Below are 27,987 nucleotides of genomic sequence, written 5' to 3' on the forward strand. Positions count from 1 at the left end.
CATGTAATGTGGGCATATCCATCTGTTAGCTGTATGCTGCTTCATCGGATCTGTCACTGGAGTATTTTTCGGGGGGGGGGGGGTAATCTGCTCAGTCCAAGCCTGGACACCATGCTAGCAATAAACCAAGTGATGTCCCAGAGTGCAATACGCTTTTATATCCTGCAAATGATAAATAGAACAAAATGCATCGTTGTGTATGAGAGAAGAAAGAAAAGAAGATGGACGTCCCCTGGACTTTTTTAATCTCATTAATATATTGTGGCTCAACAAAAGCTGATGACGTGAATGCCAAATGGTCTTCTCCTTCAGATACAATCCAGATCCTAGGATTTTGCTATCATTGTAGTATTCCTGTTTGATGGAAGGGAGGAACAGCTATTAAAATAATAATAAACATTTGTTATTTTTTACGATTTAAAATATTTCATTGGCTTTCATCCGAACTCCCTTTCATCTTGTGCCCACTGGGAAGCTATTCTTATTGCATAAGCGGTTGAATCTCAGGATTGTGTTCATCCTAAAAAATGTATTGCCGGACTGACGTAAGCAGCAAACTAAAACAATTGTTAATTTAGCTGTAGAAATAGCCTCAAAAACAATTAGCGAAAGCAGTGCACTGACAGATATATGACGAGCAATTAAACTCTACTCATTGAACTCAGGAATTTAACACAGCGTGTTGTAGATTAAGACATAAAAGTAGGAAGTAATGATATATTGTTAAATTTTATTTTAATCCACTAGAGATAAGGAAAAATAATTAAAAGAACCGAGAATGATAAGAAGGGAAAAATAAGTTGCTTGTAGTCAGGAACGGTAGAATACATCTGGTACAGAGATGGAAAAAAAGGATTAGACACGTACAAATACAAATTCTGTTCTGTGACGGTCTTTTTAAAATTGTTCCACTTCGACAGAAGCTCTAGTAAGTTAAGCAAATAAAACGTAGCAGTTTCTATCCTTTTAGAAACTTTTAAGAAGCTTTTTCGAGGTTCTATGGTTCTATGCCTGCTTTTGTGAGATCAGCTGGTAAAACAGCCTGATCCCTGCTACTGTACAGAAATCAGGGATTGTGAGGTCATATGCCCCCCCCCAAAAAAACCCCAAAACATTTGTTCCAATGCAATAAACCCTATTTTTTTCATTTTATATATATTTTTCCTGGCTGTAAAGAAGTTGGCACTGCAGAATTAAGCCCCTTCCTATGTGTGCATGCCCCACGCTGTATTGTGCACTGGGGCCTTGATGGGCTTTATCCGCAATCTACATGTATTACAACCATATTTATTTGATATATAAACTAAAGGAGTGCTGTTTTTTTCTTGAGTTTGACTTACTTTTTTCTATTTGGTTTAATTTGGGATAATGAGGGAAAAAGTGTTTTGTTTGTATTTTTAGAAATAGAAGTCGTGAAATTTTGCATGGTTTACCATAAATGAATAGCTTAACTTTAAAACATATATATATATATATATATATATATATATATATATATATATATATATATGTATATATATATATATATATATATATAGGTTTCCCTAGTTTAGAAAATGAGATGCATTGGGAAGCCCTGAGTTTTTGGTCCATGAAATACCACCCCAGCAGGGGGAGCTGATGGCAAACTTTGCTAGAGAGGAGTTCAACAATACCTTGTACAAATGTACGGCAGTCATCAGACGAGAATACAGTTACTGTAAAGAAAGTTACTGCATTTTAGATAATGGAATGGTCACGTTAAGTAGCCTTTTGATTTATGCATAGAGCAAGCAGAGCCGGCCTTAGGTGTTCTGGAGCCCTGTGCGGACTACTCCTCTGGCGCCCCCCCATCCCAAAAAAAGAAAGGAATAAAAACTTGTAACAAAACCCCAATCACTATATACTACGCCAAACATTGATGTGGTCTAGGCCCACCACTTAATTGTCTGGCTTAGTAGTAGGGATGCACCGAAACGAATTCTGGACTGAAACCGAAAGTGCAGCATTTACCTGGCCAAAACCGAATATGACCCCCCCAACACCATAAAAAAATCTAACACTTTTATTTAAAGTAAGTAACACACCAAAATAGAAAACAATTAAATAATATTATATATATATATATATATATATATATATATATATATATAATATATATAATATTATTTAATCGGTAACTATTTTTGGACTATATATATATATATATATATATTATATATATATATAGTCCAAAAATAGTTACCGGCACTCCAGGGACTTTCCAAATAACCACACAAACAACTTCGGTTTTCAAGTCTATATATATCATATATATATATGATTAACAGCAATCACATTCCTATCATGCCCAGGTATACCCAGATTCCAGGATTTACTCGCAGACTTGGCATGATAGGAGTGTGATTGCCCTATCTACCCCTTCTCACTCTCTTCTGCCGTATCTACCCCTTCTCACTCCCTTCTCCCTATCTACCCCCTTTCCCCTGTCTCACTCCCTTCTCCCTATATACGCCCTCCTAACTATCTACCCTTTCCCTCTTTGAAGTTCACTTACCTTTCAGGAGTCCTGCGGTGGGGGTGCAAGGCCTCTGCCTCCCAGCTCTGCCACTGTATGGAACAGTATAGAGTGATGGGAGTTATGATGTACTTTTAGAGCATAATTAGATCATGAAAAAGACATTGGAAATGGTACAGCATAACACCCATCACTCTCACACACTTACCAATCCACACATATACTAATCCAAACGCATACCAATCCACACGCATACCAATCCACACGCATACCAATCCACACGCACACCAATCCACACGCATACCAATCCACACGTATACCAATCCACACGTATACACTAATCCACACATATATACCAATCCACACTTACCAATCCACACACATACCAATCCAGACGTATACCAATCCACACATATATACACTAATCCACACATATACCAATCCACTCTCACTGAATGCTTTCCTACCTTTCCTCTTTTCTCCTTACAGCTCCTTTTCCTCCTCTTCGTTCTTCTTCAGTTCTTCTGTCTTCTTCCGGGTCAGAGGGCACGGACAGCGGTGGGCGCGGCTTCAGTGTTGTGCGCCGGGATCTGACAACAAACCCCGGCGCACAGCAGCTGTTGCCGCGCGGATCACAAGGGAGCGGTATCGGAGGTCTTTAACAGACCTCCGGCTCCCTTGAGTGATGTTAAGCCGGGTTCAAGGGAGATCCTTGGTCGCACAGGTCGCACACCCCAAAGGCCGGCCCTGAGAGCAAGCATACATATTTTGAGGCGTGAGGGTTCATCTGCAGCAGTTGCTCATTCATTTTAACAAGTGTCCTATACCCCTGGCAGGCTTTCCATTGCACAAGGATAGTACATTTTGCTTTTGGCGTTTAGCCACCAATGTCATGTAATACCAGCAACATCTGCTTACTGCCAGAGAACAATTCATGTGCGTGGACACCTTTTTGAAAGGTAGTTCATCAGCCTTTTTTTTTTTTTTAACAAATTCAGAAAAGCAGTTTGGTTCTTTCAGCCATCTGATCATCCAACATTTGTCTAGAACTGTTATGCGACAAGCCCAAAATTCTGCTATAATTGAGGCTTCCGTTCTTCTGTGATTCCAGGACAGACTATATAGGTTGAAGCAATGTCTTCCAGACACAAATGTAAACTCTTCTGGGATTATGCAGAGGAGCGGAAAATAATGACAATTTATATTGTCCCATTAAAAGAGATGGTATATTGGTGCCAGCGGTACTCCAGCATACAAAGCATAATCCCAAAGTTTACTAGTTTAAAGTATTTCTATGAGGAACATTATTGTTTTACCTATATGTTAATATTGGCATCTAATAAGTGGGTTTATGGTCCTGACATCCATTAATGTGTTATAGGCATCTAATAAGTGGGTTTATGGTTTCTCATCCATTAACATCTCTTTTATAGAAGTATTTTTTTTTATCTCTAGCATTATATACTCAAGAAAGAAAAGTGTTATATGGATACACAGGACCAGTTACAGTACATGGGTTGAATATTCACTTGGAAAGTTTAAATTGATCCTGTGACACCTAATCTCCTGTTATCTCCTAGTACACTCGGGATCCTGTGTAAGAGATATTTTCTCCATTAGTAACCCGTGACATTCTGTTTTTCAGTTCGTTATAGACCCTTGCAGGGCAAGTCCTTGTAACCATGGAAATTGCGTAGTACATGTGGACAGTTACCTGTGCATCTGCCATGATGGGTACACTGGAATCAACTGCGAGTCTGCACTACCCAGCTACACGGGGGTCCCGACTACAGCACAGCCAGAGTTTGACCCATCCACTACAGAGCCCAGGATCGAAGCACCTCACTCCCCAGCTGCATTGGCATTGCCTAAGTGGAAGCCGAGGGCCGGTCAGAAGGTGGTAACCTTAAAGTGGGACGAAGTACAGGTCAGCAAAAACAAAAGTGTGGGGCATTTAAAGAACTAAATATTCCATTATTCTGTAACTATAGATTCAGTTTTTGTTTTCATAATTCCAGATTATCCCTGATGTTGCTTGTGGAAATGCCAGCTCCAACACTTGCTCTGGTGGACGCCTCGTGTCCTTTGAAGTTCCTGAGAACACATCCTTGAAGTAAGAGTTTGGTTATCAACAAAATATGTTTAATTTGTGATGTGAGAATGTAATTTGTCTAATATACTTCATATAAAGCTATCATCTTTCTTATCTGCCAGAAGTACATATAAAACAAGGTATCCTTATACAGGAGGTATTAAGACTATTCCCTTTCAGGGTTTGGGCAACACTTGGCCCAAGGCACAGTACCTACGTATTTATGCCTAAACTGTAATTCTAATTGTGACTATTTGCAATATCCCTCACTTGGCCAAGAAGCCTGCCCCACCAACTTTTGGATCTCCCCAAATAAGTCTTCAAATGTTTTGCCACTCTACATCTTACTTTATGGTTATGTTGAAGAGAGTCATCTCATCCTAAAGTCATGTTCATTCGCCTATTCAAACTCTTTATCTCCCATAGAGGGACTCCAACCGTCTAAGTACATTTGGTGATTTTTGTTGCATGTTCTTGGATCCTTAGGATTTCTCAGGATGTCACCGCTTCTCTCATATTGCTCTGGAATGTAACATCTGGCAGTTTCAACCAGTGCTCCCTTATAGATGGCAGAAGTGTTACCCTGCTCCAAGCTCCAGAAGGTCTTGTGCTCCCAGAGGAAATGTTGGCTCTTGGGAACAACTACTTCATTGGTCAGTGAAAACATTAAATCCATATAGAGAAAGAAAATATAAAACAAATTATGAAAAAAAAAAAAATACAAAAAAAATCTGTTTTCTGTTTCTAAACTGTGTTACACATCTTGGCTAAGATCTCTTCTTTATGAATATTGTCTGCTTCGCTGCATTATCCCATTATAGCCCTTGAGGTGCCTACATTTTGCGGAAAAGCCTGGGCAAAATAACAAACCCAAGGTTATTAAAAATAAAAAGCAATTATTCATTGAGTTTTTCTTTAGCTGTTGTAAAGGGATCAGAAGGGTAAGCCAAGCAAGTGTAACAATCTAGAAAAAGTGTATATAACTTCATTTTTTAGCTAGGAAAAAATCTGGATGTTAGTGAATTCTGGATTCTAAACGTCCTGCTCTTGTCTCAGGCTTTGTGAATGATTCTGTGAGTAAATGCATCGTGGCATTACGTCTTGTCGTGGTGGTAAAGCTATCTCACTGTGCACCCAAAGACAATGGGATTGACGCTCCAGAGTGTTCTGGAAAAGGAGCTTGTGTTACCAAAAAGACAGAGGTAAGGGCCGTACCCTCTTTATTGTGCTGTATAATGTGTATAATGTGTGTCTACAAATGCTATTTGTTTTTTGTAAATAGCAGTTTTGGTGCAAATTATTGGATTGGTCTCCATAATAACTAGTCAAATGTTCCAGCACAATTCCATTTGTTGCCCTGGTGATAAGACCACTTTTGAAGCTTTATTAATACCCTCCGTGTTTTTCTTTCCTCAAACAGTAGAATTAACAATCTTGCGATTTTTAGCACAGTGAAATGTGTGTAAAATGTGCTCTTCGTCTGTGATTTGCATTGTTAATCTAATTAATATCCCTCTTTCTTGTGTTCTGCTGCAGCACAAACCATTCTTTTTTACATTTTTTTGTTGGAAAGGTGATTTCAATACCCTGAGAGACCACGTTTGCTAATTAAAAGCAATAAGAATTTAGAATAAAAAAACAGAAGAGAGGAAAGAGAGCAGAGAGGAGGGGATGTGAATGTGTGGGATAAAAGGAGAAAAAAACAAACATTTATTGAATAAATTCCAGATGCTGACGGAGGCCCCAACCAAAAAACCCCAAATTCCAAAGGATTGGCTAGAGCTTCTCAGCCCATGGCTTCCTCCCTGGCACTGCCCGTGTTTTGTTGCACACCAACACATGTACATATGAACATGTATTCCATGTATGCTGTAAGCAGTTAACATTTTTGTCCGTTCCTGAGTCATCTGCTCCAAAATCCCTTTCGTTTGCAGAAACGTTCGGGCAGCGGTGAGCACACGGAGTTAAAGCTCCTCGTTCATGTGCCGCCATAAAGAAGCGACTGTAGTTTAATCCCCAAAGCTGTTTATAAATGACACAGATTTAACATGATAGCACTAGTAGGGGATTAATCCTGGCGAGGTGATACCAGTGTCTGCTGGCTGTGTATCGCTGCGCCTTATCATCAGTTATTTGTATTCCGTGTGCTCAGTAATAAACATTTCCAAAAATAATGCAGAAATTCAGCCTCTCCCAAATGTATAGACTATAATTGGCCATTCATTGCAGGCAGGACATTCCTGTCTGCGTTATATTAGGTTACGAGTATATATAACCACATTGAGCAGTTCTCTGGAATCACTCAGTACTATATTAATAAAACATAATAATAACGGCGATACAAACACCAATGTGTGCATATAACATCACCACATTGTATTGTGTTGGCACAAGTGGCTGTTCCAATGCGCTGCCTGGAGAAACCCTATGGAAACCAAGCGAGTAACACACTATACATTACATCGTGGATCCATAACAGCTTGCTTGAAATTCTAATTCATGTCCATTGTTAAATCTTATTTTTAGTATTTGGATTTGTAAAGGCTCATCGTATAGCCTTTCATATGACTGCGTGTGAATGATTGATAGTGAATGGAGCCCAGATCTGAACTCCAAGGGTTTACAACAGAAATCGGCCCAAAGTGCTTCGAGACAGCCAGACCTCCCATCAGCTTCATCTTCATTATTCAGAAGCAAAAATTATGGATTTAATAAAAACACAGTTTCTGTTTTTGATTTTTGTAGTGTTTGTGTACTTAAGTATTAACCCCTTAATGACAAAGCCCGTACATGTACGGGCTCAAAATGCATTGTTTTCAATGGGTTTAGGGACCGGCCATTGTCCTTAAGGGGTTAATAAACAGAAATGCATACAGATAAATAATATTGGATTATCCTATGAAGAGTGAAGTACTTTTTCCCTGGCATCTAAAACATTTTCTTACTATGCTCAGTAGACTTATGAAATTCTGACCATTTTGAAGATGATTATGTCTTTCTTATTCATTTTACATAATATCTCATTTTCATTTTCTTTTTTCCTTCCAGGATACATATTCTTGCCAGTGTGAAGCTGGTTACACAGGCACATATTGTGAGGAGTACGATGCATGCCATGATCATCCCTGCCACAATAATGCCACTTGCACTGATGTCTTACAAAAGCACAATGGGAATAATGCAACCTGTACCTGTCTGCCGGGTATGTGCCTAAAAAAGCAAACCTTATGAGCAAGAAGACAACCGACAGATATATCAGCAAGAAATAAGAGCAGAGGCTTCACAAGAATGTATGTTGTGCTGTATGTGAGAGCCGCCATCTTGCTGCTACCTGCATACCTCCCAAGTACCCCTATTTTGGAGGCACTCTGTCTTTTGAACCCAGATCTCTCCCATCCCTCTTCCTCCCCTAAGGTTTATAGATGCTCAGAATGTTTTAATAAAAGAAAAACTAGGAAAGAGTATGGGGGCTTGCAAGCAGATCATGGTTTTGTTTTTTTTTGTTTAGGATATACCGGGGACCTGTGCGACTCTCTTGTGGATCACTGCTCCCCACAACCATGCAGGAATGGAGCTACCTGTGTGACCAGTCTCAGTGGATTCAGCTGCCAGTGTCCAGAAGGTAGGCCTGTCACAGACCCATAAGCTTTATGGCTCAAAATGCTGAGAGTACTTTTTTCTGTGGATAAACATAAACAATATATAACACACAACACACGACTGGGTATCGCCACCCTATGACCTTTTATCGCTGAATTTATTTAGTTTGGGGGAGAACACGTCCCTTTCAGAGGCAATGTGAGGTCAAATATTTATGTGCTGTGTCATTAAACTTCCCCATTATCAAGCCTCTTTCCATCTGTAGCTGGTATTCTATTTGTTTTTTTTAGAGTTACCAAGAAGGAATATCTTGGCTTTTCCACTGTCTATAGAAATTTTAGCCACTATTAGGATATGTGAGGTTAAATACTCTTTTACTCTGTCCATTTTTGGCCATAGTGGGCAGGAATTAATGATTTCCGTAATAAAAGGGGTAAGCAAGATTCAAAAGTTTTTATCCAAAGGATGTATTTAGAGGTCAGCCTGCTCAGGGACATGTCTGCTGATCATGCATTCTGTGCTGATCATGGTGAGCCTATGGAATCATTATAGTTATGATATGTTTATAGAGCATACAAAAGAGAAGTAAAAACTAAACATATAGTTAAAGTTCACAATATACAAAATGGACAATAGCATTAACATATTTTAAGACATACTGGTGAAGACAGAGAAAATGACCTTCGTTTGAATGCTTACAATCTATTAGGAGGTTGAGGGATGATGAGAAGTAGAGGGACTGCTTGGGTGAGGGTTATTTGGTTGTAGTGGAGGCCATGTGGAGGGTCAGTGATGTGGAGGTCCTAAAGGTTTGTTGAACAGACGTTTTCTTTCAGAGTTCAGGTTGTGGGGATTAGGATGAGTTAATCCTTCATTGAATAGGTAGGTTTTTAGTGACATTTTAAAGGTAGAAATGGTAGAATAGAATTTTACAGAACGATATAGGGCATTCCAGAGAATAGATAGATATAGTGCAGGTAGAATGCTGGAGGCACCAGTGGGAAGAAGTGATAATAGTCAAAGAGGCAAGTCGTGAACAGGGCACAGAGGACAGTTAGGTGAGTATTTAAGAGCTGAGATAAGGGTAACACAATGTTGTAAAAGGTTTGTAGCTAAAGAATTTTAATTTAGTTTAAAGGAACTGGCCCAGTGGGACAGCAAATGAAGGGCAATATAATAAGAAAATGAGTCTGGCAAAGGCGTTCAAAATGGATTGAAGCAGCGAAAGGTAGAAGAGGAGATGGACAGTTAGGGGGTTTAGTTAATAAGGGAGGATACATCATTATTTTAGTGTAAGGAAAGGAGCGAGGCAGCAGGATTTGTTTAGATGGAAGGGTGAAGGAGAGAGTGGAGAGGTTGCAAGCAGGTGCAACCTCATCTAAGACGGCGTCTAACGTAAGGTTGTACTGTGCTGTTAGGAGGAGAGGTAGAATTGTGTTAGATGTTACATGTGTCTATAGGTTTGTGGAGGAGGTTGAATGTTAGAAGGTAGTGATCAGAAATATGTGCCATCACAGTGTGTGGGATGTACAGCTTCTTCATGCTGCATGATTTAGCACCATAATTCATGTCAGGTTCATGCATATATGGTGTGACTCCATTTTTATACGGCCATATACTACCAGAAGCCTATAATTTTAAGTGGCACTAATCATACAGTTCCAGGATCGCTGTTGGGAATTTGTGAACAGAATGTTTCTTTAATCCATTTAATATACAGTATATGAAGACAAAATGCGGCACAATGTGCTCCATGATAGCTGTTGAGGATGACTAATCGTGAACTCCCCTACGTTCCATATTGCTTGACGTGTAACTGTGTTGATGATAACATGTAGCTGGCCAGTCTATTGTACTCGGTTACTGCTGTATGCATAAGCTCTCAATCACCTATGCTTCAAAGCCTCCTGATAAATAATGAGTCTAGTTAGGACATAGACGCAAGCACATGTATAGACATATCTCATGATTTCAGTGTATACGAACACTGACAACTGCATTTACTGTATGTATGAACCAAAATAAGCTTCTACGGCTTTACCCTAAAATTAAGGGTTAACGATGGTGGTGGCACTTGATGAAGGACCCAGAAGGTAGAGATAGCTGACTTGGTGAGATTCCCACAATGGCTCATTAAGTTAACATGTAAATGTAAAATATTTCCATACCTGAAAAGGCAGGATTGTTCCATCTGGGCTAACGCCTCCTCCCAGTGTGTGCCCTAATGGTGTATTCCTGTCGCTATTCCTTCTATCACCCATTTCGCCTCGTCTTATATTTTATTCCATATTGTTTAATAACAAAACAGAATCACAACACTGTTGCCTTTGATAAGCACCTTTATTTCTGGAACACTGTTAAATATCTCCAGGATTATATTGACGTTTGCCTATCATGGCTCTTTTAAAAAAACAGTTTCAAAATCCAATAAAATAATTTTTACATTTTTTTGCCTACATGAGTGATAAGGAATGTGGCCCGCTATAAAAAACACAGGGGTTCATGCATAAAACGGGTGCTAAATCTTAAAATTTGGTTCAGTGCAAATTGCACAATTTTTCCAATTTGGCACACTTTATACATAACTCTCTAGCTGTGTGTTGTAGTTATTTATCTGATATGTACAATAACCCTGATTCTGAGTTTTGCTTCATTGGCACTAGCAGTGAACGGTCATTTACTTATGGCTACTGTGAGGGAAGGAGTCAATATAATTCAGTGACTGGTTATTAGCCATAGGTCTAGTAGCTGGCCAGTTAGCAGCGTTGGACTAGGATAACCACATGAGGTCATAGAACTGCAGTCATAAACCAAGAAAGCACTGTAACTAATGGGTTACTTGAAAATGTCTGATGTACAGCTCAGCGTGATATGTATTATATATTATGCTAAATGTGTTCTTTGTGTAACATTAAGAAAATCTAGTGTTCTAGAAACAAATGTACTGTTCTTTCAATCAAATGTTTGTTTGTGTTTTTCACTATCCCATAAGTTTGCAAGTTTAGAAGAGAGCTTCCGTTTCAAGTCATCAATGTCATTATGCATTATGAAGGGCCCCAGTGAGCTTCTTCTATGAGAAGCCCTGTGCTAGCCCACTATAATGTGCAGATATATCCATGGGATCTCTTGAAAGTTCACTGCTGTCATTGAACTACTATACGGCACCAGCTCAGCTCCTCTTGCAAGAGAAATGTCTGCATCAGGACCCTATGTAATGCACAATGAAGTAAGTGAGTTGGAACCAAGTTTCTCCAACAAACTCACCATCCGACTCCAGCTTTATTGAATAAACCTAAAGAAACCAGATGAGCAAACCTGGGCACTTCCCAGAACTACCCAAAAGTAGTAACTCATGCTTTCAAAATGCATTATACTCCAGCACTCCACAGTTGTAGTCAAAACATCTGTTTTATTTTGTTATTCGTTATCTTGCAATCCTTTCAATGTTTGTAAGGAGGTTACTTTTGCCTGTAACTCCCATCTTGTTGACAGGATTCCTGGGTTCCTTCTGCGAAGAGAAGATAGATCCCTGCTCTACATCTCCTTGCCTGAATAATGGAAGCTGCACCTCCAACGGACTCTCATACTCCTGCCGATGTAGTCCAGGTTATACAGGACCAACCTGCGCTCAGCTGGTGGACTTTTGTGCTCTTAGCCCCTGTGCACATGGGATCTGCAGAAGTGTTGGAACCAGCTATAAGTGTCTGTGCACCCCAGGTAAACACTGTAGATATTGGCTTCTGTTCTTCGTCCCACCTGACAGAATGGTATCATAGATTACATACCTGCTACATGCTTTCTCTCAAGTGGTTCTTCACCAAATGCACTAGGGTAAGGTGCATTCAACACTTCTGCACCTTTTGTTATTTTAAGATGCTGTGCACAGCATGATAGAAGTTACCTTAGCACAGGTAAGGGAACAACATTGTTTCATAGTTGCAAACTGTCCCATTTGTCCAAGACTGTCATGGGATTTGGGAGCTTGTCCTGATACTTTCAGTATCCTGGGAAATCAGCGGTCCAGGTGTCGGATGCAGGGCCTGTTGGGGAGATCCCAAAATTATGGGAGTGCAAAGCCTGTCCCTCCAGACCTCTGCTTCAGTGCTCCATAACACTGTGTGCCAGAAATTTATGATGAGCGACAGGATATGATGTCATATCCCCACACTCAGCACTGAACCCGCATGCACTGAGGAGAGGTTTGAAGAAACAGACCTAGTGCTCCCACCACAGGACTTAAAGAAGAAAAAAGCAGACGGAGGAGGGGTAGGAGATGGAAAGGAAATGGGTAGGTGATAGTGAGAGAGAAAAGGGAGTGATAAAGAGAAATTAGAGAAAAAGAGGAGAATAGATAAACAAAAAGGTGATAGACAATGAGACAGAGAAAAGATAATGACAAATAAGAGAAATGGAGGAAACAGCAGAGATAATGAGAAAGGGAAGGAATAATGAGAAATAAGAGACCTTGTGAGTAAGGGAGAGCATGTGTAAGCATGAGTTGAGAGCGTTCAAGAGCATGAGTGAGAGTGTGGGTAATTTTACATGTTATTGTGATGGGCATCTGCCCCCTGTGCCAAATACTCTAGGTACACCCCTGCCAGTATTGTGTCTCGTTGGGTTTTAAGGCTTAACATTCAGTCTCTGTGAGATTTTACTTTGTGAGCTGCGGGTTTGGCGTGTTAACATATGTTAGCCAGACTATGCCAACAGAAATGCTCTGATCCGACCTTTTGATGCCAAAGGATCTGAAAAGATAGACAGGGTTTATAATGTGTCTCTGAGTTTCCCTTTAGTAGAGTTCTGGTGGCTGCAGACACGCCACGTTATCCCTTAAGGGCAGGATCCTGACAGAAATACTAAACATTTCCGGGGAGAGAAATAAGTGACCTAAATACAGAGAGAGTGGCAATCTGAGTGGAAATAAATGTATTCAGCCATTCCTAATGTCTTTTGTTTTACTCAGAATAATACGAAATGAAAGGGGGCTCTGTGCTTAGGCTGGCTTACATTGTGCATGGGGTGAGGGGCATTAGACTGAGGGTGAGCTCAGGTAATGATTGGGAACGAGTATAGGTGTTGCTCCAAATTATTCTGCTTCTTGTCTTTTTTTAATCATTTCAGTGCCAGAGTTTCAAGCCACATGGTCCAGTTCATAGAGTTACCCAACGGCTTAAAAAGAGTTGAGGGAGTTGAACGTGAGTTGAAGGAAAGGAACATTTAGCATTATAATGTTGGAATAACATTACATTTCACATAATAATATGATTCCTCGGTTCCAGAGTAGAGACTATAAGATAAAGCTAAATGGCAAAAGTCTGAATTCCCCCATGCATAAAATTGTTTCTCTGCTTGTTTTAAACACATTGATGTTGCATTATTAAACATTGAAAAATGTTTTTTTTTAAATATATTAATCATGGAGTCTTTGGAACATCAGTATAATGAAGCATTATTATGTTTTCTCAATAACTTTATTTTTATCCTATCTTAAGGAGTTTGTGACTCCGAATTCTCTCTCTGTACAATTAAAGGGTATGACACAAACATTTAAAGACTTTTCTGGGACTGATATGACGTGCTGTATATCCACAAGATTGTGTTCGTCAAAAATACAATAAATAATACTATACATCTTTCTGCTTCAACTACAACAGCTTTCATTAAAAACTGGTGACTTCTGTATCCTTTATCTCAATGCTTTGCCATTTTTATTACCATCATCATTTATTTATATAGCAAAAATAATTGTATATGGCTCAGCAGTTTACACAGTATGGTGTATGACAAACTCGAAATGACATACAGAGACTGATCAAGCATAATACTTAAACCTTTCTTTGCTTGTGGTGAATTAATTTCTGTGGGGGGAATTCTCATACCACCAGCACTATAAATCTTTCAGCGTGGCACGATTTGTGATCAGCGGCTGATGTGCAGAAAACAAAACACCCTCCAACCATCATACACATTTTAATTTATGTGATAGCTGAATGCATGCAGATACATATAGGAACTCACGAGAATCCCCTCTATGAATTTTCTGTTTCCCCACCCCACAGATAATTACATTGCAAGTTGATGTGTCCCAGGGGGTCTATAAGTCCATAGTGCATGGATTTCAATGGGGGGCTTTCCTGCCAAAGATTGGTGCCAAACATTGATGGCTTACGGGGCGGCAGGGAAATAATGCAGATTAAAGTATTTTAATATACATTCTTTGTTGGTGGGGCTACATGGGACCTTAGGCTTCCCCTTTAATTGCTACTAAACTCAGTATTCTCTGTTTTTGTACACTGCATGTAGTACCCACAAAAATGTATTTGATTGTCTTCTGTGTTACTTTTTTGTTGATCATTCTTAATTGTTCTTCTTGTAATTGTTATTTATAAATGAATATATGTAGTGCCTATTATTATAGGGCCATAATTAACACCACATTTTTAACTATTTAATAGTGGTTGATCATTTCTCCATGATAATGAATTATCTTTGCTCTTTGGATGGGTGGTTCTTGTTATTAAAGTAATAATATCCTGTCTTGTGTTTCCTTAACCTGAATCACATGCCTATATTTATTCTTCGCATGGCTTGTGATTTATGAAAGAGACAAGGATTTCTGTATTCTGCCCAAACTGATAATTAAAGAAAAAAGAACTCCAAATTATTTTTTTACCTCTGAGAATTAGAACAAGAGGAATGTTGTCGTCCCGCTTGCCAAAGGACCATGTAATGCATGACAGATAACAGCATGTTAGGGAATGGAACACATCCCAAACATTGTGTTCCTTGGAGTAGAAGAGTTGAAAAGGTTTCCCAAGGTGATATCATTTGGCTGGTATGTTTGATTAAAGCCATGAAGTGCTGTATTACAGTACATTTTGGAAGGAAAATATTTTACCTACAAATGTCTATGGAGAGAATGACAACGTGTCTGGAACTGTAAACCGTATTGTTTACATTTTAGGATTGTTCAGAAAAAAATATAGATGGAAATATGTAAGTAGCTAGTAAGTCATGAGGTTGTATGAGAAACTGAACGGTGCATTGGGTACCAAACACGTTGGTGATGGAGGCCGATGGGCATTGTGAACTGTACCAAAGGAATCTTTTTTCTACACTTTTTTTATGTGTTGTTCCAAAGTTAATGTTGCTTGCTGGTTTATTCCTCATAGGCCTGCATGTCTGTGTTGATTTCTTTATGCGTTTCAAAGGGCTATGTGATAACAAGGGGCATGGCTACCTTGTTGTAGATACTTTGGAAATGGTTAACTGGGGGATATAAAACTCGTCCCTTCTTATTTCAGATTTGGCTTGGGCTGGATATTCAGCACTGGTTTATGTGCTCAGTTATGGTTTCTGTTCTTTCCTCATATGAGGTGCTTTGATGTGTGAAGGTTGAGCTAAAATGCTTTGGCCTAAGTCTTGTTTGGGTAGATTTGTTGATAGCCTTTTGTTTACTTAATCCAGTTGTGGGTTTGGTACTGAGCGCGTTTTTCATTCTCTTGCTCGGAATGGATGATTAAACACGGTTGAATGTTTACTTTGCATCTGCCTGTTCACATTGCATTCAGCAGAGAATTAATCTCTCTTTGTTGAACTTAATATTAGCCTTTGGGAACTCAGTATTCCCTGAATAACCCTCCCAGAGACCAAAAACTGCCATTTTAACTAATTGCGAAATGATGCATGTTGGCTGTGCCAATGTAGGATTACATTTTACCAGGGTGGTTTCTCTGCACCATTATACCTGACTTTTAGTGCCTGCATTGCCTATGCATGCATTAGCAAATGCTTATTGATGCAGTCCATCCTGTAGCCAATTATTTATATATATATTACTTATATGATGATTGACATCCTTTTTAATATAAACAGCCCACTTTCAATCGTGTAGTCTTATAAAAGTGAACATGCATTGCTATGAGGAGACACAAAGCCAGGGCAAGAAAGAGGAAGAACCATTGGAAACCAGAGACACCAAAAGGGAGCAAGAAATAAATAACCAACAGCTATCCACATGTCTACTCAAACAAGAAAATGATTGTAACAACAACATTTTTCTTTGTCCTGGATTCATAACCAGAAATTGATAAAAAAAAAAAAAAAGAACGTACGCTAAAGATACCTACGTTCTAAAACCTGTAGATAACACAGCCACAATGAATCTCCCATTAGACGCATTTAGCATGTGCATAGAGCTCTATGTTTTAGGAGGAGAAAGAATTATTAATCGAGCCAAGTGTGAATTACTTTTAGTCAGGGGCGTACCTAGAGAATTTGGCACCTGGGGCGGATCCTGTATGTGGCCCCCCCCCACAAACACTTTAAAACTGCATAGCTTCTGTGAGGCAGACATTGACGGTGGTACAGCATAACACCTACCACTATATACTGAGGCAGACATTGACGGTGGTACAGCATTACACCTATCACTATATACTGAGGCGGACATTGATGGGGGTACAGCATAACACCTATCACTATATACTGAGGCCGACATTGACGGGGGTACAGCATAACACCTAACACTATATACTGAGGCAGACATTGACGGTGGTACAGCGTAATCCCTATACATTGAGCCAGACACTGATAATAGTACAGCATAACTCCTATCACTATATACTAACCCAAACATTGATGTGGTGTAGGCCTACCACTTCATTGTCTGGCTTAAGGATCCACCGAAACGAAAATTCGGGACTGCAACCGAAAATCCAACATTTACCTGTCCGAAACCAAATATGACCCCCCACCATAAAAAAAATCTAACACTTTTATTTAAAGTAACACAGCAAAATAGGACAAAAAAAATTCAATAACAATATTAATATATTATATATATATATATATATATATATGATTGTTAACAGTAATCACACTCCTATCATGGCCAGGCATACCCAGATTCCAGCATGTACTAGCTGACTTGGCATGATAGGAGTGTGATTGCTGTTAGCAATAATATATATATATTGTTATTATTATTGTTCACATGTGAACTCAGCACTGGAGGCATAGAATCAGACATACAAATCCCGTATTTGCAGGTATACAATAATAATGTATGGAAACATAGTAAGAGATAAAACTACAGGTATAGATGATAAATTGCACAACCCAAAGTCAGCTCTGGCGTCCACACCTCCCACATAGAACCTGACCAACACCCAGATTACACACAAGGATTTACCATCTTTGTCCCCAAACAGCCCAGCATGAGTCAACTTTGTCCCAAAACAGCCCGGCCTGTGTCATCTTGGTCCCCAAGGCTCAAACAAATCAATTATACATCTATCATACACACAAACACTTTAACAGTTACTCACTAATTCACACTTTCATTCACATAATTAATTTACACAATCATTTATTCTCTCATTCACACAAATTTACACATTCATTAATGCATTCTCACAAACTCATGAATTATCTCCCTCAGACAATTCATCCACACATTCATGCATTCTCTCACTCATTCTCACTATCTACCTTTCCCCCTTTTCTACCCCTTCTCACTATCTACCCCCTTCTCACTATCTATCCCCCCTCCCTCCTCACTATCTGCCCCCCTCACTCCTCACTATCTACCCCCCTCACTATCTCCCCTCTCCCCCTTTGTAATTAAAGGTTTTGGACTTACCATCCAAAAGTCCTGCGGTGGGAGCACGACGCCTCCATCTTCCTGCTCTGCCGCTGCTTCCTGCTCTGCTGCTGCTTCACTGCTGAGCGCCGAAATATGACGTCATATTTCGGCGCTCAGCATGACATGCCGGCACCGCGACGGTTGCTAGGCGCCCCTCTCCTCCGTGTAAATAAAAAAAAGTGACGAGGCTGCCGGGGATCTGTGACATGTGGTCACCCTAGCCCGTGGCACCCCCCTGACGAGCGGCACCCGGGGCGGACCCCCCCCCCGCTAGGTACGCTACTGCTTTTAGTACTGCATGGTTTTTTTTACTACAATTTGGGTTGACTTAATGGTGGAATACTCTAGATGAGTACACAAGCACTGTACTGGCTACTTTTTATGGGGAAAAATATATGCGGCACTGCATTTTACAGTAAGAGCACCACCACCCCACACATGTGACTTTGGTCAATGTGCACCATCCCCTCCTAGACACAGTGTCCCTCTCTGGCCAGCTATGTCCATGTCTGAGAATCACACCACACAGCTAGATGAGAAGTTTGGTGAACAGATGTCCAGTGGTCTCCTCCGTAGGGCGTTCCAGTTCAATAAAATTTTTTCCAATGTAGAACTTGAAGAGAAAGAAAGGGCGGCATGTTGCTTCAGGACATTGGGGTCTGGTTTCCACTCTGGCTTGTCCTCATGCGCATTTGGACACTCCCCACTTCACTACTTTCTCATCTTATGGGGTTTTAATACATATATATAGTTTAAATTGTAAACATTTAGTCTATGAACCATACTTCAATCTACAATGTAACCACGTTCTCTTAATATTCTGCTTGTAACATAGTATTGCTACTCAGGGCATGTCTGGGGCTTTGAAAGAAAACATTGACTGTGCAACCAAGAGGGTGTTTGTTCTACTCTTTACAAAATGTATAATTTTTCCCCAGAATTAATATATTTTATACATTTAAAAAAAGTACATGTATGGAGCCAGCAGGATTGGAATCATTAGTGGGTGGCTAAGAACGGTTAAGGTCTTGAGTCTATGAGATCAGGAATATGGGACAACACAAGTAGGGAGGAAAGCGTACAATGTATCTATGGGGTGCATAATGTTTGTGAATGCTGTATCTAGGGGTTATCTATGGTCTGCTGAGTTTTTGGTAATTGCTGTTAAAGACAGTATTTTACATTGTGATTATCCTAGCAACACCCCGGCCATCTATCCTTCACATTAAGTGTCTGCGCTTTTATTTACTGCACCAGTGTATCCAGCTATGGCTCAATGCAACTTTCCATCAGGGTATCACCAGTATACCTGGTGAGGGTTTTAGTCACAAAAGCTTTGAAAATATAGAAGATCTATCATTCTATCTATATTTACATTGACGGTATCTATCCCAAGAGAAGCTAAAGTCTGACTGTGAGCGTTGGGGCCCACTCCATCACATCACCGTCCAGAAGACGTTGTATACCCAAGCATTGTTTGTAGGCTACACTAATTCTTCTTGGGTTTAAGAAAAATAAATAAAATAGTGCAACAGATAGACTTATGAATAGGTGCTGTGAACCAAGAACATCATGCCCATCATCACATTTTGGATAATTGTAATAAACCTTCTATGGTGATATTTTCCCCTCTGTTGGGTTTGTAATTGAACAGCATGAATTCTGAAAGATCTTAAACCCCGGTTCTTGGTTTTGATCCGAACAGCAGGAGTCGGGAGCATTAAGATTTCTGTCTGATATTTTCTTCAAACAAAATCAGCCCATACTCTTTTGGTCTCCTCTGCATGAGATCTGACTTCACTGACCTTTTGTTCTCCCTCTGCTGATATTCAGGAAAGTGACTAGAACTTTTTATTATTATTCCCAAGAGAATAATCTTTTACGGGGAAGGAGGAAATGCTTAAGTTAAAAAGTTTGCAGAATAGACACTAATTATGGCAGTGGTCTAAGAGAGCAAGATGTTGATCCACTAGTGTAGAAGGTGCAACAAAGGAAAACTTTTTTCTGACTCTGATTATGGTGTCCTCAGTTGAAAGTCATAGTCATACCTGATACTGAAAAAGAGTCACATAAGCTGTTGGGACATCAGTGGCCCCTTCTTAATCCTAGCTGGATGTAGTTTTAAGAAGAGCTGTTAAATGATATTCTGTATTTATTAGACCAAAGCAAATCACCACCCTAGCTTCTTTACTGTAGCTTTAAGGACCAATGCATTTTTATTGAAAATTATCATTGAAGCTGAAGCTATGCAGAATCTGAAGCTGCGGTTACAGGGCGTAATAATATAATCAGTCAGCAGAGGCGTTATATGTAATAATTATAGATGCAGATGGAGGAGGCGGTTGGTTGACCGCGAATAAATGACCATAATTGTATCTGATTGTCTTTTTTTTTTAATTCATTAATCGATTAGTGGTGCTAAGCCTTGTTCCACAGTCCAAAGCCTGGGTTTATCGGTTGGAATGAATGAATAGGGGGTCACTATGAGATTTTCTTGTTCCGCTATTTTTAACCCTTGTTTTTCTCAAGAGTTGTTTTCATGATGGACTCTTTATTGCGCTCATGCTGGGCCAGGGGTTTTGTGTTTGTTTCAGAAGTGGCTCATGAGAGGAATGTTAAGCAGGGCAGGATTATTATTGCAGCTTCCATGCACTTCCAGGGGAATCCTGACATTTAGGGTAATCCATTGCTGAACTGGAGTAAGCCACTTGCTGATCTGCTGGTAACTGTGGTAGAAAAGAGTTAATGGTTTAATTAGGCGGCTAATGCAAATTCTAATAATAATTGGAGCAGTGAATATAATCGCAGCTCTGTGCTTTGTGATCACAAAGGCTCATGACTCTGGCATTTAATGTATTCAAGGCTCATAAAAAAGGAACAGACCTCACGCCACCTAGTGGACATATGATATTATGACACATCTTTCCTGTTGCTTGCGATATGCTGTATCTTTGTATTCTTGGCATTTTTGTTATGGAAATATATTATTATTATTTATTATTATTATCCTTTATTTATATAGCGCCAACAGTTTACGCAGCGCTTAATACAATACATAAATTCAAGGGATATGACAAGACAAGAATTGACAGACTAAGACAAACCGATACATTTGGTGGAGAGAGCCCTGCTCGCAAGCTTACAATCTAGAGGGAAATGGGGTGACAAACATAAGGCATAGAGAAAGGGTGAGAGGTATTGTGGGGGTTGTATCGATGACAAGGAAGTTCTAGCAGCTAAGATGGTATGCTTCTCTGAAGAAGTGGGTTTTTAGATGTTTCTTGAATGTTGGGAGGGAGGGAGAATGCTGAAGGTTCCTTGGGAGAAGATTCCAGAGATATGGGGCAGCTCGAGTGAAATCTTGTAGACGGGAAAAGGAAGAGGTGATGAGTGAGGAGGAGAGCCTTAGCCCATGGGAGGAACGTAGGGATCGAGTAGGAGAGTATTTGCTAATGAGGTCAGAAATGTACGGAGGAGCAGTATTATGGATGGCCTTATATGTCAGTACCAGGATCTTAAATTTAATTCTAAAGGTAATTGGGAGCCAGTGGAGGGTTTCACAGAGGGGGGAAGCAGAAGAGGAGCGACGTGCAAGGAAGATGAGCCTAGCAGCCGCATTAAGGATAGACTGTAGAGGAGAGAGTCGAGACAGTGGAGTGCCAACCAGAAGAGTGTTGCAGTAGTCAAGACGGGAAATGATAAGGGAATGAACCAGGGTTTTTGTGGATTCTTGGGTGAGGAATGGGCGGATACGAGAGATGTTTTTTAGGTGCAAGCGGCAGGATCTGGCGAGGGACTGAATGTGAGGGATGAAGGAGAGGTTTGAGTCAAGGATGACCCCAAGGCATCGGGCCTGGTTAGTAGGAGAGATAGTCGTGTTGTTAATGGTGATAGAGAATTCAGGTAGTGGAGTGGAGATGGAGGGAGGGAAGATAATGAGTTCAGTTTTAGAAAGATTAAGTTTCAGGTAGTGTTGTGACATCCATGAAGAAATAACAGACAAGCAATTGGTAATACGGGACAGGAGAGATGGAGAGAGATCAGGAGAAGACAGGTAGATTTGGGTATCATCTGCATATAGGTGATACTGGAGGCCAAATGAGTTGATTAGTTTGCCAAGAGATGAAGTATAAAGAGAGAACAGCAGAGGGCCAAGGACTGAACCTTGGGGGACACCAACCGAAAGTGGAAGGGGCGATGATGTCTTGCCAGAGAAGTTGACAGAGAAGGAACGGTTAGACAGATATGAGGAGATCCAGGAGAGAGCTGTATCTCGAATGCCTATAGAAGCAAGTGAGTCTAGAAGAAGGTGGTGATCAACAGTATCACAAGCAGCAGAGAGACCCAGTAGAATTAGAATAGAGTAGTGACCTTTTGCTTTGGCAGAGAACAAGTCATTGGAGACTTTTGTTAGAGCTGTTTCAGTAGAGTGAATATATATATTCCAAAATAAAATGACTGATTGCTCCTTGAACTCTAGGAGATAGAAACAACATAAATCAAGATGACATGAAAATTGATTGTTAACTGTGGTTGATATAATACTTTTATAGTAAATCTCTAAATGAGTCTTTTGATTCTAATTAGAATGTAAAATAATTTAATGGGTATGTCATTATATATCTTTGTACTCAAGCTGTTTATAATGAAAGTACCAGAACACTGGGCTATTTCATGTATGTGTTGGAAAGGGGCTTACCTCAATAATTGTGAAAAACTGTCCTAATTCAGTGTTACTACATGATTTAACTCCTAAATAAATGCAGTCAAACCCTGAAAGGATCAGTAGCAATTAAAACATAAATGTTATTAGCTTATCACAATGGTTTACTATGAGATGGTAGAAATCTAATGTTCCAGGAGCTTCTAATTCTACGCAGTGCCCCCTTTTGCCTCCAAACCAGTGTCATCTTAGCCCCCAAACAGTCTGCTTGTGTCATCTTTGACCCCAAACTGCTTGTCAGTGCTACCAAACTGTCTCTGCCATCTTTGCCCCCAAACAACCTGTCTGTGCCTCCTTTGCCACCAAACATCTTATCGGTGCCCCTAGACAGCCTGTCTGTGGCACTTTGTATGCCTATGTCTTTGCCACCAACCAGCTTATCATGCCCAAAATAACAGTGTGTTTAAGCTTTCTCTTTATCAAGGGTTGAAAGGGTATACCTGAGACCATTATATTTGTTAAGGCTTTTTGTGGCTTTGGTGGTCTGTTGTGTAGACCCTAATGGTGAATGCAACTTTTATCTTACAGGTTACCATGGGCTGTACTGTGAGGAGGAATACAATGAGTGCATGTCGGCTCCCTGTCAGAACGGGGCTTCCTGTACGGATCTGGTGAATGGGTACCGGTGCATGTGCCCACCAGAATATGAAGGTAAGCAGGATCTATTCAGTCATACTCTTAGGCGGTGATTATGATTTTTTTTCAAGCTATACATACACTGAGTCTAGCTTAACGTAGATTTAGAGATAAGATGATGGTTATACACAAAGTTGGAGTTCGGTGTTTTCATGCTATACACATGTGCCCTTAAGTATTTTTGTTCTCTGTTCCCTAAACCAGGGCTGAGATATGTTTTTGTCATGAAATATCAATAAAGTTATTACATCATCAAACTAAGCAACCAATATACAAAGCTTAACTACACTTACATACCAAGCAACAGCATTCAACGCAAATTCAGAGAACATATACACTTTTAAAAACTGCGTATATTTGTGAACGTAGGATTTTGGGGTAAATAAGAAGATTACTGGCTGTGCTGTTATTTGTTATGTACAGAGCCTGTTTTTACTCTCCGGTACTAGATTAAAGAGCAGTCTCCTATTAGAAATCAGTTATCTAGTTAACTGGAACTAACCTGCGTCATTGACACAGTCCTACACTATGCAGGGCAAACAGTCTTCTTAAAAAAATATATTTGTTGAATCTGAGGAGGCTAAAAATCTCCGCAGACATATTCTTAATTGCTCTAATCATCATATGACAACATGCATGTGTGACACATGCAAACCTACACTGATTGCCAACACATTACGTTTAATGACATAGCTTCCTCTCCAGTAAGGTGTTTAATTAATTATGAGTTCTTATGGTTCCAGTATTGGATTGATGGATCTGTGGATACATGTTCTGACATTCTCATCCTCTTGAAGGATTATGTGAAATATTTTTATCACACTTAGTTTTATATTCATAGAGAGTACATATTTTTGTTTTCATACACCATACAATATGATAAGAATGTTACATGATGATGGACACGTCTTCCATTAGCAGAACATTATTGTGGTTATATGAGTAGCCCCCCTCCTGGGGAGGCGTTGTGCTTTTTAAATGGGTAGGATGAGAGGGTCTGCTTTCTTTGTGCGGGTGACAAACAGCCAGATGAAGGAGGCGGCTGCTGCCATATATCTGTTTGATGTTTATTTGTAGCTGCTTCCTTATGCAGATGAATGCAAATTTTAGAAGAACACAAAGAAACCAACTGGGAATCATATGATTTATTTGGGTTATAAAGCAGGACAGCATAGACTGAACATACTTCAGTATGTCTCAAAACCATACTAAAAAGTAGTTTAAACGTTTAAACTAGTGACCGTGGAACCTGATGTTTCGGACAGAATTCAGCTTCAAATTAAATCAGGGCAAATGTTTTTGAATGACAAGAAAAATGTAAAAAAAATAAAATGCCGCAATGGGGCAAGATTAATATTTTCTTCTTCAAGTAAAAGTACATTATTGCAAACGTATTCATGCACGACGAGGATGAAGAGGTTCTCCCATAACTCCACACCAGATATAACAACTGTGTGTATGTGCTTATTTTGCTGGTTGCATATGTTAACCAGAAAATAAAATAAGGCTGTTTAGGAACGGCTCGCTTTTCGCTTTGCATGCTTATGCCGGCCAAAGGAGAGTAGCCATCAGTGGTAGTCCAATACCAGTTTGAGCGGTCTTCTTCAGCTTTATGGGGGCTCCAGCAGTTGATTAATTTATGTTGTGGCTTTGCTTGGTCTTGGTAAGTACTTTAATATGCATTTTTTGTCCTTTTTTAAAATCTTACCTTCTGAAGATGCTGCAGCTTCAGAGCTGCAGTGTAATGCCCCCTCAGCCAACCACAGGCAGAGAGGAGGTCCTATTTGAATCAGTGGATCTCCAAATATCTGTGCAGAGGGGTCTCATTAGAGCCTCAGAAATCTTGCACAAGCCAATACTGGAAGTATCTGCATGCGCGAATTGATGAGCAGGATAGGGGTTTGAGTGTAACTCCTGCAAGGCAAGGAGCTGGGGATAGGAAAAACCATCAAATTCAGAGAGGGTGCCGATTTAGGTGCAATAATAGGTGAGATACAATGTTACAGAGCTAACATGCGCATTCAAATGATTAAACTTATATTCAGGTGCCACATAACTACAGTAAAGGAGAAGCAGAGGTTTTGCAAAATATATTCGTGTGTATGTGTGTGTCTTCTGTAGTCACGCACACAGAGAAATGGGCCCCCTGGAGCATTGGGGAAGGGGGATATGACTGCTGGCCTATGCAGGAATGCTTTATGTCCCTCTTTTCCATTGGTCATGTTTATAACTTTATATCAAGCAGGTATATAAGCAAAGGCGGCACTTTCTTACTTCCTTTTTAACCAGGATCAGGCAGGGAGAAGATCTATAAATTTTACACCCTCCTGCCTGGAACGGATTGCTAAGAAGATTCATATTGGTATCCGCAACAGCAGAAAATGGGAGAGACCAAGCCATTGGTGGCCAATACATCTGGTTTGAAGCTCTTGGTGAATATTATGAGTGTTACCTGGCTGACGTGCTAATTTAGTCATCAGATGGTTTATTCCTCAATTTCTCTGGAGATTAATAAAGATTATTATTCTGTGTAGTCACGGCTGAGGTTTGTGGTCACCTTGTCAGCGCCTAAGACTCATATTGGGATCCGCAGCTGCTGAAGTTGAGAGAGACCAAGCCTGTGTGAGCTGAGGAGCCATACTGGTTTGAAGCTCTTGCTGTGTTCGTTGGATGAACGGCCTGATGTACTAAATCAGCCATCAGCTGGAAGGTGGTTAATGTCCTCTAGTTGGCCTGGCGGTGAATATTTGTTCAATAAAGCTGTGGCTAAGCCTTCCCCGCGTATGGTGTGTAATTGGGGAAGGGTAAAGTTATTCTAATTATATGCTAATGGTGTTTGTACGGATGCTATAGACCTTACCAGTCATGGCTCCTATAACATTCTTCTTTCATTGTTATCTCTGACATCTCACCCAACATTTTGTAACAAGAGGAGGTGATAATACAGTCAGAGGTTTTTACAGCTTATTTTATTTTTATTGATTAAGTGTTAAGACTGAGCGTGTATTGGCAATAAAAAGCTACTAAGTAGGACTTTAAAAAGAATACTATCTTGGCAACAGTGAATAATCCTATTTAAATTGTATTAAAACGTTTTACATTAATAAGGATGTCAGATTTCATAACATTTTACCTTTAATGTTAATGTTGTCTACAAACAGAGTGTGCTTCGATCCCTTTTATCAGCCATTAGGAAAATATTTATATTGGAAATGTAATTTAATATTTTGGCATTTTGTGTGTAACAATAAATATTTTCCAAACTAATGTGTGCGCCATTGGGTCTGCTTCCTGGCCTTTTGGCTGGAGAAGGGAGGAAAGAGGTTGTACCTCACGGAAAAAGAAAACCTAGGAACTCTATGGTCCTTCCCAAAGAGTTTAGCACCAGACCCGACCCTCGCATCTTCATCGGAAGCACTATATTTTGTGCACCATAAATATAATGAACTTACCCGACCTCTTCTACTTCTCTGCAGTCTTTGCCGCTGTGACGCCATATCTGTGACGCCATATCTGTGACGCCATATCTGTGACGCCATATCTGTGACGCCATATCTTTGACGCCATATCTGTGACGCCATATCTGTTTGTTTTAAATGTGTATTAGGAACCAACGGCATGGGAGGGAGCAGCTGTCTTAACTTCTGTTCCCAGGAGTTTGGAAGATCATTTCTTCCCCTTTTTTAGGTTATTATAGCGCTTTGGTCTAAAATGATTAGCTCTGGCAGCCTTAGTAGAGCTGGGGAGAGGACATTGTAACAGAACACAACTTTCTAGCATTAACACATTTTGCCACATCTTACCTCCTCTCCTCCGAGGGTAAATAGTCCCTGACTTCATATAAATACCTCCAAAACAGTAATACCGTAAAACGAAAAAAGCACAAATTATTGGTAGTGTTACTAAATGAATATAGTTATGCGAAAAGCTAGGAAGATGACCGTTCCCATTAATTTGAATCTAAACTTCCGGAACATAGTATACAATGAACCATTTCATATGCCTGCCAGCTGTCCTAATTCATCCGTCATAACATAGAAACATATAATTTGACAGCAGATAAGAACGGTTTGGCCCCCTGATGTAAAGACTCAGACCTTAATCAGTCCTTGGTCTCACCTCAAATTCTGGATAGCCATATGCCTATCCCATGCATGTTTCAAACTTCTTAATGTATTAACTTCTACCACTTCCTCTGGGAAGCTGTTCCACTAAGATTGAATTAAGACACTGAATCCTTTTGCCTTTTACAGGAAGGCACTGTGAGCTGTACAAGGACCCATGTGTGAATGTAACCTGTCAAAACGGTGGGACATGTGACAGCGAAGGAATGAATGCCACTTGTATTTGCACTTCAGGGTTCATGGGTGAGTCTGTATGGAAACAAATGGTTTCCAGTCTTTCTCATTTGTGAAAGGTTTGAATACACATATTTCTACTCTTTGGCAACACTTGTGTTTTCTTGCAGGTGATGAATGTGACATTGATATAAATGAGTGTGACAGTAACCCTTGCCATCATTCTGGCACCTGTGTGGATCAACCCAACGGCTACACCTGTCATTGTCCACATGGCTGGGTAGGAGCCAACTGCGAGATCCGTAAGTGTGACGAGCAACCAACCTCTGTGAGCTAGAATTATAATGAGCATTTCTAGGGAGAATTTTATAATTGGAACATGTAACAACCATTCATTTAGGTGACTCAGATAGACAGAGAGGAATGCTTTAACGGATGCTTAACATAAGGGTTATCCGGTTAACTGACATCATTGACGGGGTGCAGAGCAGTGCG

General features: G+C 40.0%; 1 protein-coding gene across 1 annotated transcript in view; it reads left to right on the forward strand.

The window, feature by feature from the left end:
- The window catches only part of LOC149288199 (delta and Notch-like epidermal growth factor-related receptor), a 61,794-nt gene that overhangs the window by 31,406 nt on the left and 2,401 nt on the right, over positions 1–27,987 (forward strand). The window contains exons 2-11 of the mRNA XM_089492081.1: positions 4,143–4,424; positions 4,516–4,610; positions 5,076–5,242; positions 5,646–5,791; positions 7,638–7,791; positions 8,098–8,211; positions 11,682–11,906; positions 23,087–23,209; positions 27,448–27,561; positions 27,663–27,794. Coding sequence (XP_089348207.1) covers positions 4,143–4,424; positions 4,516–4,610; positions 5,076–5,242; positions 5,646–5,791; positions 7,638–7,791; positions 8,098–8,211; positions 11,682–11,906; positions 23,087–23,209; positions 27,448–27,561; positions 27,663–27,794 — 1,552 coding nt within the window. The remainder of the gene's footprint in view (positions 1–4,142; positions 4,425–4,515; positions 4,611–5,075; positions 5,243–5,645; positions 5,792–7,637; positions 7,792–8,097; positions 8,212–11,681; positions 11,907–23,086; positions 23,210–27,447; positions 27,562–27,662; positions 27,795–27,987) is intronic.

This window comes from Sceloporus occidentalis, unplaced genomic scaffold (genome assembly GCF_023333645.1).
Source record: "Sceloporus occidentalis isolate IW3139 unplaced genomic scaffold, rSceOcc1.0.p SCAF_53, whole genome shotgun sequence".
Lineage (NCBI taxonomy): Eukaryota > Metazoa > Chordata > Lepidosauria > Squamata > Phrynosomatidae > Sceloporus > Sceloporus occidentalis.